The sequence below is a fragment of the Anabrus simplex genome, chromosome 9, assembly GCF_040414725.1.
Source record: "Anabrus simplex isolate iqAnaSimp1 chromosome 9, ASM4041472v1, whole genome shotgun sequence".
NCBI classification, from domain to species: domain Eukaryota; kingdom Metazoa; phylum Arthropoda; class Insecta; order Orthoptera; family Tettigoniidae; genus Anabrus; species Anabrus simplex.
In genome coordinates this window covers 80,579,445-80,597,964 of record NC_090273.1, presented here as the reverse complement: position 1 = coordinate 80,597,964, position 18,520 = coordinate 80,579,445, and the positions used below count along the sequence as shown (strand labels likewise).

The following is an 18,520-nucleotide window of genomic DNA, read 5'->3' as shown; positions in this document are numbered from 1 at the left end:
TACTTATTATCGTTCTGTTTCTTAAGGGGGCAATGCTACAAAAGATGATGTGAAGCAAGTTGGAGGAAAGTCTATGTTTGGTACCCTTAAATGTGAATATGCTTCCTTAACATCCGTATTGCAAATGGAGCCTACTAAGTGTACTTGGAAATCGATTTTGTACAAAAACTGAGTACTCGGTCTGATCCACAGAGGAAAAGACTGTTCTCAGTGAGAAATATTCAAAGAGAGCTGACAAATAATGAGTCTACCTACAGTATACTGTATGTTGAAGATGAAGAACCTATGAAGGAGGATAGGAACATACAATTTAATATGAAGAAATACCTAATTGAGAAGGTTGCAGTGTCTGATTGGCTCATGTGGCAGTGTATTGTCTCAGAGAGTCCACAACATTTTGAACAACAGTGACAAATGTATGAGTCTGATTAAACAGACTGCAGAAAAGAATGAGAAAATCAGGGAAAAAAGATGGCAACCAGGTTCTACAACAAGGAGTTGTGCCAGGTTTGATCTGCACACATTGCAGCAGAGCATTTGATTCTAGAATTGATTTCTTTAGCAATCTAAGAATGTGTTCTCGATAATCTTGATGCAGTACCAATGTAAATGGTCCGTTATTGGACATTATAAATCTTCAAGCTAACTAATTCCTGGTTGCCAGCGTTTTGCCCCAGTGTGCTAAGTCGGACTCATCAGTTGGTAAATAGCACATCCATCAAGACGCACGGTGCATTAGCACCGCCGGTGGCTCCAAATAGCCTACGCAGTGGCTTCCACGGTATGCACTAGCCATGCGTCTTGGTGGGTGTGCTATTTACCAACTGATGAGCCCGACTTAGCACACTGAGGCAAAACGCTGGCAACTAGGAATGAGTTAGCTGGAAAATTTATAATGTCCAATAACGGACCATTTATATTGGTATAATAAATTTACTCATTTGGTACAAATATTTCAGGTTCCCTTGTGCACTCAGAAGTCATCATTATACTTGTCAGTAAGTGAATACTTGTGGTGGTGATAATGGTCATGGTGATGACAACAAGGATAACATAATGACAAGTCCTATTATCCAGAAGCAGCTTTCCCAAACCTCAACCTTTTATGTCCATGGACTACTTTATATACTACTTCAAGTCCCAAATCGCCTACTGTCTTCCCTTCAACTCGCCTGTAACATACCAATATACCATCGTCTTGATACATTCTGGTATTGAGCATGGTCCTCACACAAAATAGGGTTAGCATACAAGTGGAGTGGAAGCAGAAGGAAGCCATTTGAAAGAATTGTATATTATTGGCACAGAGTATAGAAATAAAAACATTAGTATCAAATAAAGTCCATTATGTATTAAAATTACAGAAAGTGGAGGGTTTGTACTGAATTAGAGGGTAATAACAATAATATACAGAGGTTAGAAATGTATTATTCTTAAATATTACTGTGTGGAGTTCTTTAAATCTGTTATTGCTTTAATGCTTGCTGAAAACTGAGAAAGTCATCTGTGACAGGGCCTACAGTTTTAATGTACAGTATATTTGAAAAACAGCATCTTTACTTCTTTCTTAATATTAAAGCTGTCAACTGAGACTACATGGCTATCATTGTACTGTAAAGTCACTGATCATTTCAGTACAGTATGATCAGTTGTTGACTTGCTCATCATAAATGCCATGCCATAAGACCTCAACATGGCCATTCATTCCTCTGGACCTCCTTTGTAGTTTAGTTTTCTCTAGATCACTTATTTTCTACATGATAATGCTTTGGTGGAAGTGCTTGCTATTGTGATGCTCCCAGTACCCTGGCTTTTCACTTCATTTCATTTCACTTTTGTTAACCCACTAATATTTATGTAAAGTTCACAAACTCTTTTATTTCTGTGGTGTCTGGCTTTGATTTATTTATCCATTTGCTCGTCTTTGTCGGTGATCAACCTCAACTTTAGGTCATTCAGGCTCGTTCCGCAACCATGCTACTTGGGACCCTCGCCACGCACGCCACCTGTACGAGGAGCTTGGTCATCACCCAAACGGTGGACGTAGGATTCCTGCCCATCCGGGCTCTGACGAAACACTGTACCATCGGGCCGGAGGTGAGTTACGGGTTGGTAGGATTAGGGTAACATGTAAAAGCCAGTCAAATGTGGAATACATTTGACTTGCTCCTTCGTGTGGAATTATTTCAGTCCCTTTCAGCATTCAGAATAAATGCTGTATCATTTTACTATTTTCATACCCTTAATTATGTGTTGTTTGTATTTTGTAACACATTGAAGCCCACGTCTGACCTATAGTAGGACCGTGTATCGTGCATCCCGCGCCCAAGTACAGGTCGGGTACATGTTTCCTAAGTTGTGTATGACCAGAACTTGGGTTTGGGTTAGCATAGGTATGTTCACTGGTCTTTTCTCTTTGATGCTATTGATTTGTGCCGCCATCTGTCAGCCATTTAGAGAATTATTAGGAAATATAAGAGACACGGTATTGCATGACAAAATTTCCTGGTGCCATTTTGATAAAAGTTGAAGCAACTATTTTCCATGTCTTCTAATGTTATTCATTTGTATTTATTCATAAATCTGCCTCATATAGGCCTACCTTAAGTTGTTCAAACCGAATAAGAAATTGAGCATGCCATAGAGAAAATGACCGATAATTCCGATAACTCTTATTAAGTACCTATACAGATTTTTTCATATCGTAATTTGACATTTTTCAAATAAATTCAGAAGATACAAATGTTGGTGTTGACACTTAATTCTTACCTTTTAAGACATCCTTGATCCTCATTCTTTCAGAATAGGTTGAATTTGTTCACAAAAATTGTACACAAAACTATATGAAATAGTTGTAAAAAACGTGGGTTTTTGTAACCTAGGAGTGAACATTGGGATGGGACTCAATGTGTTAATATAAATAACATTTTCAATAAGACAGTAATGAATTACGAGGTTGAAATCAAAGCCCATGTGTAACATCCTAGTTGCAAACCATGACTACAATTTTCTAATCTAGTGAAATAATTCCTGATAAAAATTTCATAGCTAAACATTATATGGGCACCAGACTTTAATGAGGTAAGTGACTTCACATAGTTGATGAACATTTGTTCACATTGGTGTATGTAGATTCCTGCATTTTATGATTAACTTTAATTTAACAATTCTATTTCCTTCATTTTATCATAGCATGCAAGTAACTTGCATGGGTACTTTGTATTCTTTTGTAGCATGCTCCTGCTAATAATTTACTGTGTAATACATATGTAAATATGCTACATTTCTGTGATACATTTCTGCACTTCCAGATTTTAACTTACATAATTTTATTAATATTTTCCATAAATGTTACTTAATTTGGTACTTTCACAAGACTTACTGTATGCATAAAGCTGAAATGTGAAAGCATACATGAAATCATTTTTCTTTCAGACTAACCTGTCTTCTTCTTCTTCTTCTTCTTCTTCTTCTTCTTCTTCTTCTTCTTCTTCTTCTTCTTCTTCTTCAATTCCCATTTTCCAGATATGGCTGTGTAGAGACAAATATTATTCCTCTCCACTTTTTCTATTATTCCACCACTTCCCATCCAACACTCTGTTCCAGTCCATGTTCCACTGTCTTATATTGTTTTGGACTTAGTCCATCCATCTTGGTTTTGGTCGTCCTTGACTTCTCTTCTCCTTCATTTGCTTTTCCATGTCTGTTTCAGCATTCTGTCATCACTCATCCTTTAAAATGTCCTAACAACTAAGCCTGCTTTTCTCTATTTAATCATTCTAACTTTAATTTCTTCCTGTATTTCCTCATCCCTTGCACTCTCTCTTCCTGTATTTGGCTTTCATCTCTTTTCCTCTCCAACAGGTTTCTGCTACATATGTTGTTATATCCAATTAATGTCACATGATCAGTTAATTCAGTTGTGCTTCCCTTGGTAACTTAGAGTGGATGAAGGATGCATGTAACAACACACCTGTCATTCTTTCCGGTTCTTCGGTTGGATGGTCAGCATAGTGTTCTTTGGTTCAGAGGGCCCCGGCTTCAATTCCCGGCCAGGTTGGAGATTTTAACCTTAAATGGTTAATTCCCATGACTCGGGAACTGGGTGTTTGTATTGTCCCCAATAAATGAAAATCGAGAACCTATTTTCCAGTCAGTGACCGAGTCAGGGATGGGATGAATGAAGCCCCCAACTTGCAGGGAGGAAAGGAATATTGTGCTGGCTGCTGAGGCCTGTCGCACTCCTCTGGGGCAATGATTAATGACTGACAGATGAAATGATAGTGGAGAGTGTTGCTGGAATGAAAGATGACAGGAAAAACTGGAGTACCCGGAGAAAAACCTGTCCTGCCTCCGCTTTATCCAGCACAAATCTCACATGGAGTGACCGGGATTTGAACCATGGTATCAAGCAGTGAGAGGCCGGCACGCTGCCACCTGAGCCATGGAGGCTCTTGTATTTTCCCCAATACCTCTGCGATTCGCGCACCACAAATAAAACTATCCACCATAATAACACGCAGCGATTTCCCATACACGGCAGATGCCGTCCACCCTCGTTGGAGAGTCCGTCTTGCAAGGGCTGCATTAGGCTAGAAATAGCTTCACAAAATTATTATTATTATTATAAGTTTCATTCAAAATGGTCAATCTATAACTCAAGAAATAGAAGGGGATAGGTATTTGTCATGCAAGGCACTCTATAGAGTTGAGTAACACAAACTATTTCAAAAGTCAAATCACTGGATATGTGAGAAAAGAATTAGATTTATTTCTCATCTACTCAAATCTCTTTGAGGTATTCAGTCATGCATGTGGTTTGCCCCTGTGAGAAGTCTTCTCCATTCGGCTCTGTCTTGAACAGCACATTTTGCCATCTCATTGCTCTTAAGCTCTCAAGGAATGTCTTAAGCAAGGTCTTTCATAGTGCCTTGGGGACACATGGCTATTATTTTACTTTCAGTCATTCATTCATTCATCAAACTTTGATGTTCAGACAGCCTAGATGGCATCAAATCAAAATGCCTGGATACAGTTGCCGGGGACATACGATGATGATGATGATGATTATTATTATTATTATTATTATTATTATTGTTACCGTGTTTTGTGGTAGGTAGAGGTGAAAGAAGGTGCGAGGGGTGAACAGGTCTCAGGCTACGAAATTAAAGTGAATTTAAAATTTAACAAGGTTATATTTTCTTTTCAAAATTAAGAAATAACAAGCATGGCAGGTACAGAGTAGCAAGGTAACAAAGGTGCGATTACAGAATTTACAGGATTTGGGCTTCGAGCCCCGAATTCACACTTCTAGGGCAATTAGCCCAACTTTACTCCAAAATAAGTTTTTCACAGAGGGGCAGAAAACCCCATTCATGCCCAGGAGCACTTGCTCCAAAATTACACCATAAAGCCTCCACGAGGCATACAACCATCGATTTTCAAGGAAAGAGCCACCCGCTCTCAACTTTAAGCCTATCAAAGGCCACACCAAACTCCACCTTCAAGTTGTCCTCTAAGGACATAGACACAGGGGCAAAATACCCAACCTACTGAGGCCTATTAAGTGAGAAAAAGGTTAATTACATGACCTCAAAAATAACCAATTGAGAGGAGGTGACCTGCACTCCTAATACATTTGTTTAAAACCTACTTGGCACTAGGCCATTAATGCAAGGGCTAATCCCATACTAAAGAGGTGACTTTAGAAAGGAACAATTTACATTACGTTAAAGAAGAATAGGTTGAGAAAAAATAAGTTCACCTCAAAATACTATGAGTGGGAGCTCAAGAGGGTTAAGCACTCTCTATCCCGATATGCAGTTTAAAAGATAGAATAGATACTAAGTGTCTTTACATTTTAAGGAAGGTTACATTATGGAAAAACTTCGGACCCGCCCCGAGAGTTAAACTGCTGAGCAAGCAAGGAAAGAAGTTATTAATCGGCCATTACCTTGTTGTTGACTGCTGCCGAAGAAAGAGGCGCTTCCCGCCCCTGCTATGTACTTTACACACTAAAAGATGGAACAGAAGTGGCACCGAGACCCGAAAATCAGCAGTTTATATACTCTCACGGAAAGTTCGAGGCGTTTTTGGAATGAGAACACCCTCCCACAAGGATTTTATTGGTTCATCAAGAAACCCCCTACACAATACGAAGAAGAAACATATTATTGGTTGAAAATTAATTCGAGAAATTCGGGATTGGCTAAATTCAAAACAAGGGGAAAGAAAGGGTTAATATTGCCAACTTAAACAATGACTGAAAGAAATTTAGCAAAGAACAAACTTTTGAAATTAAATTTTCTCAACAAAAACAGTTCTTTCACTTCGCACTAGGGTGCACCGTTGTAGTTCTTCAGTAGTGTCCTCTAGAAGAGAATGTTCACACTTCTTACTACAAGCAAAACAAAAATACATCGAAAACAACACAGTTCAGAAACTTCAAAATTTCCAAGTAGTGGCATCTTCAGGGTAACTTGAAAATTAATACATAAGACAAAGTTCAGACTTCTCCCAGTAGGGGAGTTTCAACTGGCGCAAAGTTTAAATAAGCGGCGTGGAGGTGTACCGCCCAGTAAAATTATTATTATTATTATTATTATTATTATTTATTTATTTATTTATTTATTTATTTAACCTGAACTGGGATACAGTACTGGAGGAGGAGTGGTGGAAAGACCAAAGAAAGTGGAGAGGAACCATATTTGCTCCTACCCAGCTACAGCTGGATAAAGGGAAATGATGATGTTGATGATAATTATTACTATTATTATTAAACTGCTATGCTGCAGCCTATGCCCGTCCACATGACCTGCCATTTCCTAATCTGACTCAGCACCTGCCTCCTCTCTTTAAATTGTCCAACACCTTAGGGTTGGTCATCCTCCTTGTCCATCTTATTTTCTGCATTTGATTCCAACACCACATTTCTAAAGCTTTCAGCCTTACGATGTCTTTGCTATTAAGCACCCAGGTTTCAGCAGAGTACAACACACAGCCAAAACAGTTTATGGTGTGTGTGTTTTTTATCCTCATCTAGATTTCTATTTTTATTTCATCTTTCCTAGCTTGATTACATTACCTGTATTCTGCCTTTGATGATATTCTATAATGCAAAATGGGTTTGTTTATTTTATTAACCCAGATATTGAAAGCATGATTTATTTCTGGAATGTCTGATGTTTGCTTAATAATGAAAGCGTATAAACTGATAATATATGCATACTTATTTGCTTTTCTCATTTAGATTTACCTAAGCATTATTAAGTGTGTTCATAACTTCCTGCATAAGAACTGCGTTATCTTTAAAATTTCCCTTGTTCAATGTAAGTTAAGTTGCATCACACAAGTCATGCACATTCCTATGGAAGAGAAATTTGTCCAGAAATGTAGACAGGACAAAGTCATAATAATTGATACCAAATAAAAGCTTATGCTTTGATACTTCAATTTTTTAACTGTATCTGTTATCAGTTGATATAAATTCATCAGTGTGATATTAACTTGATTATTATCCTCAAAAAAAAAAAAAAAAAAAAAGAATAATGAAAGAGAAAATGTGTGTGTATAAAAATAGCTGCAAAATTTTGCTCTTGCCAGAAGATTTTCTGAGTATGTTTTGTATGTCCCATGAACATGTCTACCCAGTTACATCACTGTTTTTTGTAGGCATGGAAGATGAGATTTGTCCTTATGCTACATTCCACCTATTGGGTTTCCGTGAAGAAATGGACCCTAGTAAGGCAATGCAATTCCAGACTTTCCCACATCAGAATGGACATGAGCGCACACACAGTGGTACCCTTGGTCCTATTGGTCCTGGTATGACTGGGAATGGTCATGTTCATCAGCGAAGTGGATCTCAATCCATGGTAAGTTGAAAGTTGTTCTTTTCACCTTCACACATGGATATGAAAGTTTTATAGCAGGGTTTCCCAACCTTCTTAAGAGTGTGAGCACCATCCATAGGTAATGCTATGCAAGCACTATGAAATCCAATAGCTGTAATGAAGAAAATGTATTTCTTTTAAACTCACCAGGTTAATAATGAGATCCTTGAACTTGATTGTTACTCAGAATGTCAGTAATGTTCAGGGAGAAGTCCCTTGTAGCTACAAAGAAACAGTCCTGCAGATGTGAATCAGTTAATCATGTTCTTCAGGAATGTCATGATGTACAAAGCTATTTTGCACAAGCAGATCATCCCAATATAGCCATGCATTTAACACAATCACTCTGCAGTATTTGGATCTTTTTTTCCCTTATCTCTTGGAGGCTGAGAAGAAATTGAATTGGCAAGGGGAATGCTCATCTATACAAACAGCAGTGATTGAAGGTGTGTAGTTTGTCCTTATGTACTTTCATGTTTGCCCTTTTCTCCTTCCTATTGCTTCCTCTGCCCACAAAAGGCTGGGCTTATATTTATTTTTGTGTGTATTAATCACATTTTTTTAATCTTCGTTGATTTATATTCGTACACCTGTTGGTTCTTCTAATGATATGGATCGTCATCGTCAGCTGTTACTTATAGTTTCCGAGGAGTATACAATTTCTCCTGTTTACAATCCACTTGCCCTCAATGCTTGTACTTCTGATGGCTGAAGAAGCCAATTCTAGCATGAAACATGCATCCACACAAATTGCACTCAATGGATGGGGGAGTATGAGGCTGCATCTGCTGGCATATGCGTATCTGTCATTTTAGTTTCTTCTTTCCTGTGATGCTTTTACTCAAACAGTTCAACAGCAGTAGAGGCAGTTTGCTGCCAACTTGACAAGGTGTGTCCCCGGTTTGAGGGTTGATGTTTGTGACCATGGTTTGTTTAAGCTAATTTTTATAACACTTCAAGGGACACCCTGAAGCCTTGTGCCTGAGGAAAGTTCACTGTACAGAATAGGCAAGGAAGACTGGTGACTGAGCTCAATAGCTGCAGTCGCTTAAGTGCGGCCAGTATCCAGTATTTGGGAGATAGCGGGTTCAAACCCCACTGTTGGCAGCCCTGAAGATGGTTTTCCGTGGTTTCCCATTTTCACACCAGGCAAATGCTGGGGCTGTACCTTAATTAAGGCCATGGCCGCTTCCTTCCCAGTCCTAGCCCTTTCCTGTCCCATCGTCACCATAAGACATATCTGTGTCGGTGCGACGTAAAGCCAATAGGAAAAAGAAAAAGAAGGGAGACTGATGTTGCTCTTACAGCAGACATGCCCAGTCCACTGAAACCGTACACATTGAAAGAATGGAAAATAATGTTGATGATCTCCACAATATTTGTAACATAGAAGGCATAGAACATTTAGAGGTTATGGAGACTGGACATGTTTGTAAAATAAGACGCTTTAAGAGATGGAGTGAACCATTTCTCCTAGATGACGGAAGTTTTAACATGAAATATATATTTACGAAAGAGTATGCTCGAATTGTCATTATTACCACAGACAGAAATGACCTAATGAAAGATCCAAGAGATGGCTCTACAGTATATATTGTGAACTTTCTCACAGCACTACAGACATGAGCGCGGAATGAGGTTAGTAATTATTATCAGTGACATAATTATTACTAGTGAGAATAATATACCACTGAAATATGTGTAATACTGTTCTGTTCTTGTTTATTCAAGCATTCTGTTCTATTCTATTAGTACTACCACGCAGCTTCTTGAAAGGTTTTGCTCCTAGATAACCAGCAAAAGCGATCATAAAGGCGGTAACATGAAAAAATACGCTAGTGAAGTACAGAAAGACATTCCCATTACATACGATGAATCTCGTTGTTGAATCCGTTGTACAATTTTGTAAGAAAAAGATTCCTATGGCTTGGAACGAGTGTATATGTGCAGTATAGTAATACAATGCATATACCACGTTTATTAGTAAGAAAAATCCAAACCCACAACCTTCCGATTTTGTGTTGGTTGTTCCTCTGTCCAGTTGAGTTAGGGTAGCCTAGGACATATTTGTTCTGTCGGAAAGGATCTAAGCTACAGATCTGGCACTACTGCCATTACAACTGTAGAGTGCGTGCAAGTCACCCATTGTGCACCAAGTGTCAATGAATATTTAATGTACTATATATACTGAACACAACCTAATACTTTGAAAGTTTATATTGAGTGCAATGTGGTCGTGAAAATTAAATATTCACTGAATGACTGTATCATAAAATATTTACAAGTTTATGTAAATCGTGCTGATCTCTAACATTTGATGAAAGTTATTTAATGCTTCACAGTTTACATAGTTTAAGTTACAAGTATGTAGAGGTTTTAACACTGTCTATTGAATTGTTTAAACACTCAACACATTTCTGCAAAAAACATAAGTCTTTAAATGTTAATGCCAACATTATTTTATCACTTGGCGCAGAATAAAAAGAAAGTTTGTACATGTTAATAACAAGAATACTGTAATTTATTACTTGGTACAGAAGAAAAACACAAGTCTTTAAACAGTGTCTTGCATGGTTGACGAAGTTCTAAGTATGCAGACTTTATAGTCTAACTTCAGTGATCATACACTTCGTTCCTTGCTCGCTAAGTTGTTGTGCTAACAGCTGTTTCGTGGAGAGCCTCACCTCAGCAGCCTGGCTGGGAGGTGGAAGCCAAATATGCTTGGCCTGCTTTCAACACATCTTATAGAACGAGGCTGCATGGGGCTTAACCCATCGTGCATTTCTGTTGCATCAGCTGCTTTTTAAAATCAATTACAAGACATAAGACTCATATAATTCGATTGCTATATAGTTATTTCATTATGTATTGTAATATGTAATTTTTACCATTGTAAATTTTATTTCATTGCGATGAATGACATAGAATCTGATGTAAGCTGGAAGTGGTGTGATACACGTTGGCTCTTCCATGTTGGAGCTTTTCTAGCTGTTACACTTTGAATTGTTGGAAATACTTTGCATTTTAACTTGGTAGTAATTACTGGTACAGTACATAAAAATAAATGCATGATTTATGTGTACTTTATGATAATAATTATTCCTATACTTACCAAATAGTAAATTTCAATATTATTATTTAGCTATTAGCATGGAGATGTATGGGATAAATATCTAGAAAGAAAATCTGAAAAATTAATGTGTTCTGAACTGGAAAACCAGGGGAAAAAATTGAATTTAAAAAGGACAGATTGCTGGGCACCTTGATATTTGCTCAGCATCACTATCACCATTAACACCATCAGCAGGTCTTAGCCCTTAGAAGGTCGTCATTACAGCACTTCATGCAACATTATCTCCTAGCTTCAATACAGACTCTGCCTAGCTTTCTACAAAGGCTTAACTACCAACTTTCTAGCCAAATGAATAAGCAGCCACCATAGTACCTGCAAAACCTATGATATGGATCTTCCTGCCCCCATTCACATCTGGCACTATCAAACCTCATTTGATGATTTTTTCACAATTAAAATGCTTAAAAAATTTACTCCTGACTCCCCATCCTCTTGACCTTAGAGATCTACTGGACATCTACTGGTGCTCAGGTTTAGGGAAGCATCCAGCCTTAAAATTAGATAACCTCTCCTCGTATTCATTCTCTTGTCTTGCCTATCTCTCCTTTACTTTTCCCTCACAAGTGTCTGCTTGTCAACAAGAACCACTACTATACTTATTCTATCCTCCACCGAGGGGGGGGCTGCAACTGAAAATTTTGGACCCGTGTCTTTCTTTTCTTTCTATTTAACCACATGTGCTTACATAGTAGATCCCTGCTCTCTGTATATCTGAAGTAAGTTGTAATGAAATTAAGTCAGTTTGCTGAATCAGTCTCCACTGATCTGCACTTAGGGCAGTCACCCAGGTAGCAGACTATCTATCAATTGCTTACTTAGTCTTTTTTAAAATAATTTCAAAGAATTTGGAAATATATTGAACATCTGCCTTGGTAAATGATTCCAATCCCTAACTCCTCTTTGTATATTTGCCCCAATTTGTCCTTTTGAATTCCAATTTTATCTTCATATTGTGATCTTTCCTACTTTTAAAACACCACTCAAACTTATTCATCTACTAATATCATTCCATTTCATGCCATGTCTCCTCTGACAGCACAGAACATACTGCTTAGTTAAGCAGCTTGTCTCCTTTCTCCCAAGTTTTCCCAGCCCAAAATTTGCAATATTTTTGTAACGCTCCTCTTTTGTCAAAAATTGACCAGAACAAATCGAGCTGCTTTTCTTTGGATTTTTTCCAGTTCTCGAATAAAGTTACCCTGGTGAGGGTTCCATACATTGTAACCATACTCTAACTGTGGTCTTACCAGTGACTTACACGTCCTCTCCTTTACATCCTTACTACAACGTCTAAATACACTGGTAACCATATGAAGAGATCTGTAATATTTATTTACAATTCTGTTTATGCGATTCCCCCAATGAAGATATGTCCCTATATTAACACCTGATACCCATGAGGAATTTTTACCTCATCAACACAGTAATAAAACTGAGATCACCTTTCCTCTTTGTGAAACTCACAGCCTAACTTTTCACCTCATTTACCATGCCATCCATCTCTGTCAAGGTCTTTTTGCAGTTGCTCACAATTTGTCAATTTGGCAAACTGTGAAGTAGACGTTATTCAGTGGAACTAGGAACTTGTAAGGTAACCTCTTGTTTACCCATAAATCAGTTGGTGAATAAATTTACTCTGTTGGGTTTTGGAGATTGAGAGGAATATTGGAAGATAGTTTCTTTAAACTCTGTTTTCATCCTTGTTTTACAGCCACGAACTAATGGACGCTACTCACGTGTAGCAAATCAGAATGGTCCTGGCTCCAACTTCTCTCCTGGGCCAGAATATGATGATCCTGCTAATTGTGGACCTGAAGAAGACCAGTATGGAAGTCAGTATGGACAGTATGGAGCTCCATATGACCATTATGGTAGTCGTGGCTCTGTTAGTAGGAGAAGTGTAGGTGAGTACATTGTAATACTCTCCTAACATCAATATGGATTAGTAATAGTTTCATGCGGGTATCTCTAACAAGCACGTTCTCTATAATGGTGATATAACTCTAACGTGGGAACCATCTGAAATAAGAAAGCTGTTTGACGATTAACACCCTTTACATCTGGTATAGGATTAGAGACAGATTTAATGTGTGCAAGCTCCCCCTACTTTGCCAGAATCTTCTGTATAAAATTTCCCATTCAATTTTTTCACTCGGAAATGGACTATAGCTTTTGCCCGTTAATCACTTTAAGTTTGTAACATATAAAGTGTAATGCAAAAAAGTAGGTGATTCATTTGAAATCTGAGTTGTTAGACAAAAATGATATATAGGATAGAGATCATGCTCAATAATAAATTTCAGTTCCTAGCAAAATGGTGAAACTGTAGTAGTGCAACATTACACATTGTTTTTACTATCAAACAAGGATGAGAAGGTACACCTATTCAATACTGTATATAATATGTTAGTATTATTTATTACATATCAGGACTAGTTTTGATCCTTGTATTGGGTCATCTTCGGCCTAAAATTATAAATGATCGTTGCCATAAGACATGTCTGTGTTGGTGCGATGTAAAGCAAAAAAAAAAAAAAAAATGAGAAAGAACATTACATGTAACTTGCAAACACCAACATCTAAATTGGCATGTCTTGAAACATTAATAAAATAAAATGCCCCCCTCTTTTAGGAGAAGGATCAAATAATATTTGCACATGTCAACAAAGTAATAATGTAATAATCAAAAAAACAAACCTGAAGGAACATATACAAGCCGATGATCACCATGAAAACGTTTCAAATTTCAACAACATACACATGGCCAAAAACAAAGATACGCAGAATTACAAACATGACAACTAGAGAAAAGATATAGGAAGCAGGCCGGGAAACCCTACAAAGGATGTGATCTTACGTGACGTAGGGAAAGAAGATGAGTGTGTGTTTACCCTTCATTCAACTTTACTAATAATTAAGAAAATTTAACAAATTAATATTACAGCAATTAAAAGGATAACATTAACCAGAAAACAAGATGAAACGAAACACGAGATTTCTGTCCATGGTTCTTACAAGGCAAATAGAAAAAGAGTTTACAAATTATTACCAATAGTTTAGAAAGAAAATAACAACGGAATTTGAAATTTAAGGCAGAGGCTTTTGGAGTTGCTGTCCTCTCCTAATACACATCAGCGAGAGACGCATCGCTCCACAGGCTTACCCTAAATTGACACAGCACTACGGGAGGCAACCCGAATGGAAAAATTAATTTTGCATTACACAAAAGGTTAATAAAAGGGAATTGCCTGCAAAACAAAGGGTATGCTTAGCTGACAAGCTAAGGCATTACAAAAAAAAAAAAAAAAAAAAAAAAACAGCGAAAACTTGGGTCTAAGGTAAACTCCAAAACCGATAAATTTACATATTAATTTAACATTTGAGAAAAGAAAACATGCTTACTCTGAGATGACCGGAGCCACTGAGTGGACCACCTAGAAGGTGCATCCGACCGCGAAGACGTACGAAAACCAAAGACGCGGACCAGAGCCCTGCTACAACAGAGTAGCCAAAGGCCGGAAATTGAGAAACACTCAAACAGCCAATCAGGGAAGCTACCTACGATTCGACCCAAAATTTTCACCAATCAAAATGGCTGTTATTCCAGCCAATGAAAATACCTTACCTAATATGGTAATGTGGGAAACACATTCTAGAGGTTTCGATTGCGGAACTCAGCGATTTCGTGATCAAAGCCTCCATGTGGCAAATACAGGGTGATACAAAAGATGGGTTACAACAAGCATACTACTGGAGATCTCCAGTACCCAAAATACAATTTTTTCCAACACTCATAATGATTAAATTAATATCAACTGTCTCTCCTGTGAGTCCTGAAAATTTAGAATTCACAAAAATTTCACAACAAATAAAACATATATTTCATCAACTCTAAGCAAATGTCTTAATTCTTGTGATGGTGATTTTACCAAAGATTTACATTAATACAGAACCAAACAAAAAACAAATATTTAATTGAATTCTTCGAAAATGTCTGAGAGTTCCTTAGTTTTATCAGTGGGTATTTCACGACAAATTTTTACCATAATGACAAGAATTAAATGATTCCATCCACGTTATGAACTTCTCACCACCGGCGACAGAGTCCAATGAAATTATGTGTCTTGCACATACGAGGTTTGTCCAGAAAATACATATAAAAGTTGAATAATAACTTTATTTGACAATTATTCAGGTATTACAATATGGTCTCCTTCAAAGTACTCTCCCTGAGACAAGATGCACTTCTGCCAACGCCGTTTCCACTGTTGATAACATTGTTGAAAGTCTTCAGTTGTGATGCTGTTCAGTTGCCGTGTTGTTTCTCCCTTGATGGCTTCCACATCACCCAAGTGCCGCCCCTGAAGCACCATTTTGCATTTCGGGAACAGGAAGAAGTCACAAGGGGCTAAATCGGGTGAATAAGGCGGGTTGTCTGTCACGGTGATTGAGCTTCGGGCCAAAAACTCACGCACAACGAGCGACGTGTGAGCGGGCGCATTGTCGTAATGAAGGATCCACCTGCCCCTTGTGCCAAATCCGATCGAACTCGGGCCATACGAGCTCTGAGACTTGATGTTGATGCGCTGTTCCTCAATCAGAGAGAGCTCCATACCGACGGCAGGTGAAAACGGGTAACTTCCAACAAGAAGCCGCACACTGCTACTGACACGCAGAGCTCTCCGACTCGAACTGAGCGTTGAGAAGATTGGCGACAACAGCAGTGCCACCTGGCGGCGCCTCCACGATACGTGATACGTCACCCCAACGGATTTATACCTATTTTCCGGACAAACCTCGTACGCCCAACAATTGTGTGCACTTTTTCTTTTAAGAAACTCATAGTCTTAATATAAAACATTATGAAATAAAATGGCGTATGGCTTTTAGTGCCGGGATGTGTCCGAGGACTTTGGCTCGCCAGGTGCAGGTCTTTTGATTTGACTCGCGTAGGCGACCTGCGCGTCGTGATGAGGATGAAATGACAATGAAGACGACACATACACCCAGCCCATGTGTCACTGGAAACCAATGATTGCTAAAATTCCCGACCCTGCCGACAGTACATTACGATATAAATAATATACATCCAAAATAGGGGTTAATATTACACATTAAAATATCCTTTTGGTATGCATATTTGTTATGATGTTCTTTTGGTGTAGCTCTTGTTTTGGATTATTGTTGGAGTTAAAAAGATAGTCTATATGTAATGGATATCTTTGGTCTTCATATTTAACTATTGCTAAGAGTGTGTAAACTGAAAGTGTATAAGCACTACAAAATGCTATATGTTCACATCTAAATGCTAAATTTCTGATTTCAAAATGCTACAACATCCCTAATTATTAGTGAACAACAAGTGTCCAGTTTTATTTAAAATAATAAATACTATACTATTTGCAATAACTAGGCTGTAATAAAGAGTAAGTCAAACAGCACGGCAGTAACCAAAACACCTAATATAATACTATTGGCATGTCTTGAAACATTGATAAAATATGTTGTGGTTACACATGCGTCCATTTTAAAATGATGTGTCTTGCACATCACATCAAATCAAATCAAAGCAAATCAAAATCTCTTTATTTGCAAATGAGATGTCTATCTCAGTGGCAAATGGTACACTAAATTTTAAATTAACAAGAGAAGAAAATTTTTCTAGAATACCCCAACAATTTTTCTATTAAACAAACAGATCATCCTTAATAAATTTATATTGTTTACAAAATTCTACTTATAATATCTCCTATACTTGCAAACATAGTCAACTCATATACAGTATGTGGAATTACTTCAAATAATACTATGCAATTGGTATAAGATTAAAATTTACATTGCATTTATTTACTTTTTTTTTTAAATACCCATTTTGGAACCTAAGTAGCATAACGACCTGCTGAGTCTTAACCAGAGCCCCTTTTGCCACCACTTTTCAGAGTTCCTGAAGGGCCTTCACAGCTACCGTAGCGGTCCCAGGGCCCTCGAAGTCCCCACTGTACTTCACCCCTACAGGCAGTCCCCTACTTTGGCTGTCCAAACTCCATGGACCAGGGGATGGAATTAATTTTTTCACACACATTTTTAATTTACAATAGCCTGCACTGGTCGAATGCCCTCTAACATTTAATTTATTTTCCCTGTTGCTGTTCATTCTCTTCTTGAATATCTGTACAGATTTTGGAAAAGGATCAAACACTACCCCTGGTAAACTGTTCCACTCCACACCCTTCCCAATGAATGAAAAGTTACCCGAATCGCTTCTGCTAAAATTCCTTCTAATTTTATACTTGTGGTCAGTTCTGCCGATATAATTATTTTCCAACTGAAGCCTCTCACGGATTTCTCCCCATGCTTCTTCTCTTGTATAAGCTCTATATAATCCTATAAGTCTAGTTTTCTCCCTTCTCTTACTTAAAGTTTCCCACCCAAGTTCCTCTAACATTTCTGATACACTACTGTTTCTCCTGAAATCCCCTCTTACAAATCTTGCTGCTTTCCTCTGCACACTATGTATTTCTTTTATTAGGTATTCTTGGTGAGGATCCCAAACACTGTTTGCATATTCCAATAATGGACGAACCATACTTAAGTAACTTTTTTCTTTTGTTACTTTGTTGCATCCTTTAAGTAGCCTCATTATGGCATGTAACGATCTGTATGCTTTCCCAACAATGTCATCAACATGACCCTTCCTGTGCAAAGTACTTTCAAATCTCACACCTAAGTATTTGCACTTGCCATCTTTTGGGATAGCTACTTCATCCAAAGTATATTCAAATTCAGTTTTAAAGCTCCTGTTTGTAAATGTTGTAACAGTTGATTTGCCTCCATTAATCTTCATATTATTTTCTTCAACCCACTGTTGGATACTCTCAAGGTCCCTTTGTAATTCTGAACAATCCTCAATGTTATTTATTTCCCTATAAACAATTATGTCATCTGCATACAATCTTATTTTTGATGTTATATTGTTCCCTAAATCATTTGTGTATATTAAGAAAAGTAACAGACCGATTATATTACCCTATGCAATTCCCTTCCAAACTTTCTCTTCCTGTGATATATTATTCCCTACTTTGACTTTCTGAACCCTTGAATTTAGAAATGTTCTTATCCAACGTATAACCCTTACGTCCAATCCTATTCCCTCCAATTTCTTTAATAATATTTCATGTTCCACTCTACCAAAGGCTTTGGAAAGATCCATGGCTATGCAATCTAACTGGCCTCCTGAATCCAACTGATGTGATATGTCCTGCTGGAATCCCACCAGTTGTGCCTCACAAGAAAATTTCTTTCTAAATCCATACTGGCTCCTCATGAACCAATTTTTGTCATCACATATCCCTCTGATGTACTTTGATATTAAAGTCTCCAGTATTTTACAAACTATACTGGTCAGGCTGATTGGTCTGTAGTTCTCTGGTTTCTTTTTATCACCCTTTGCTTTATAAATTGGTATTATTATAGATTCCTTCCATTCTTTTGGCAT

The 18,520-nt window shown here is 37.7% G+C and overlaps 1 protein-coding gene across 1 annotated transcript in view; it reads left to right on the top strand.

Moving 5' to 3' along the window:
• Window positions 1-18,520, top strand: part of Dscam1 (Down syndrome cell adhesion molecule 1) — a 915,831-nt gene that overhangs the window by 854,478 nt on the left and 42,833 nt on the right. Inside the window, exons 31-33 of the mRNA XM_068229242.1 lie at window positions 1,951-2,097; window positions 7,672-7,874; window positions 12,737-12,929. Of these exons, the coding sequence (XP_068085343.1) occupies window positions 1,951-2,097; window positions 7,672-7,874; window positions 12,737-12,929 (543 nt within the window). The remainder of the gene's footprint in view (window positions 1-1,950; window positions 2,098-7,671; window positions 7,875-12,736; window positions 12,930-18,520) is intronic.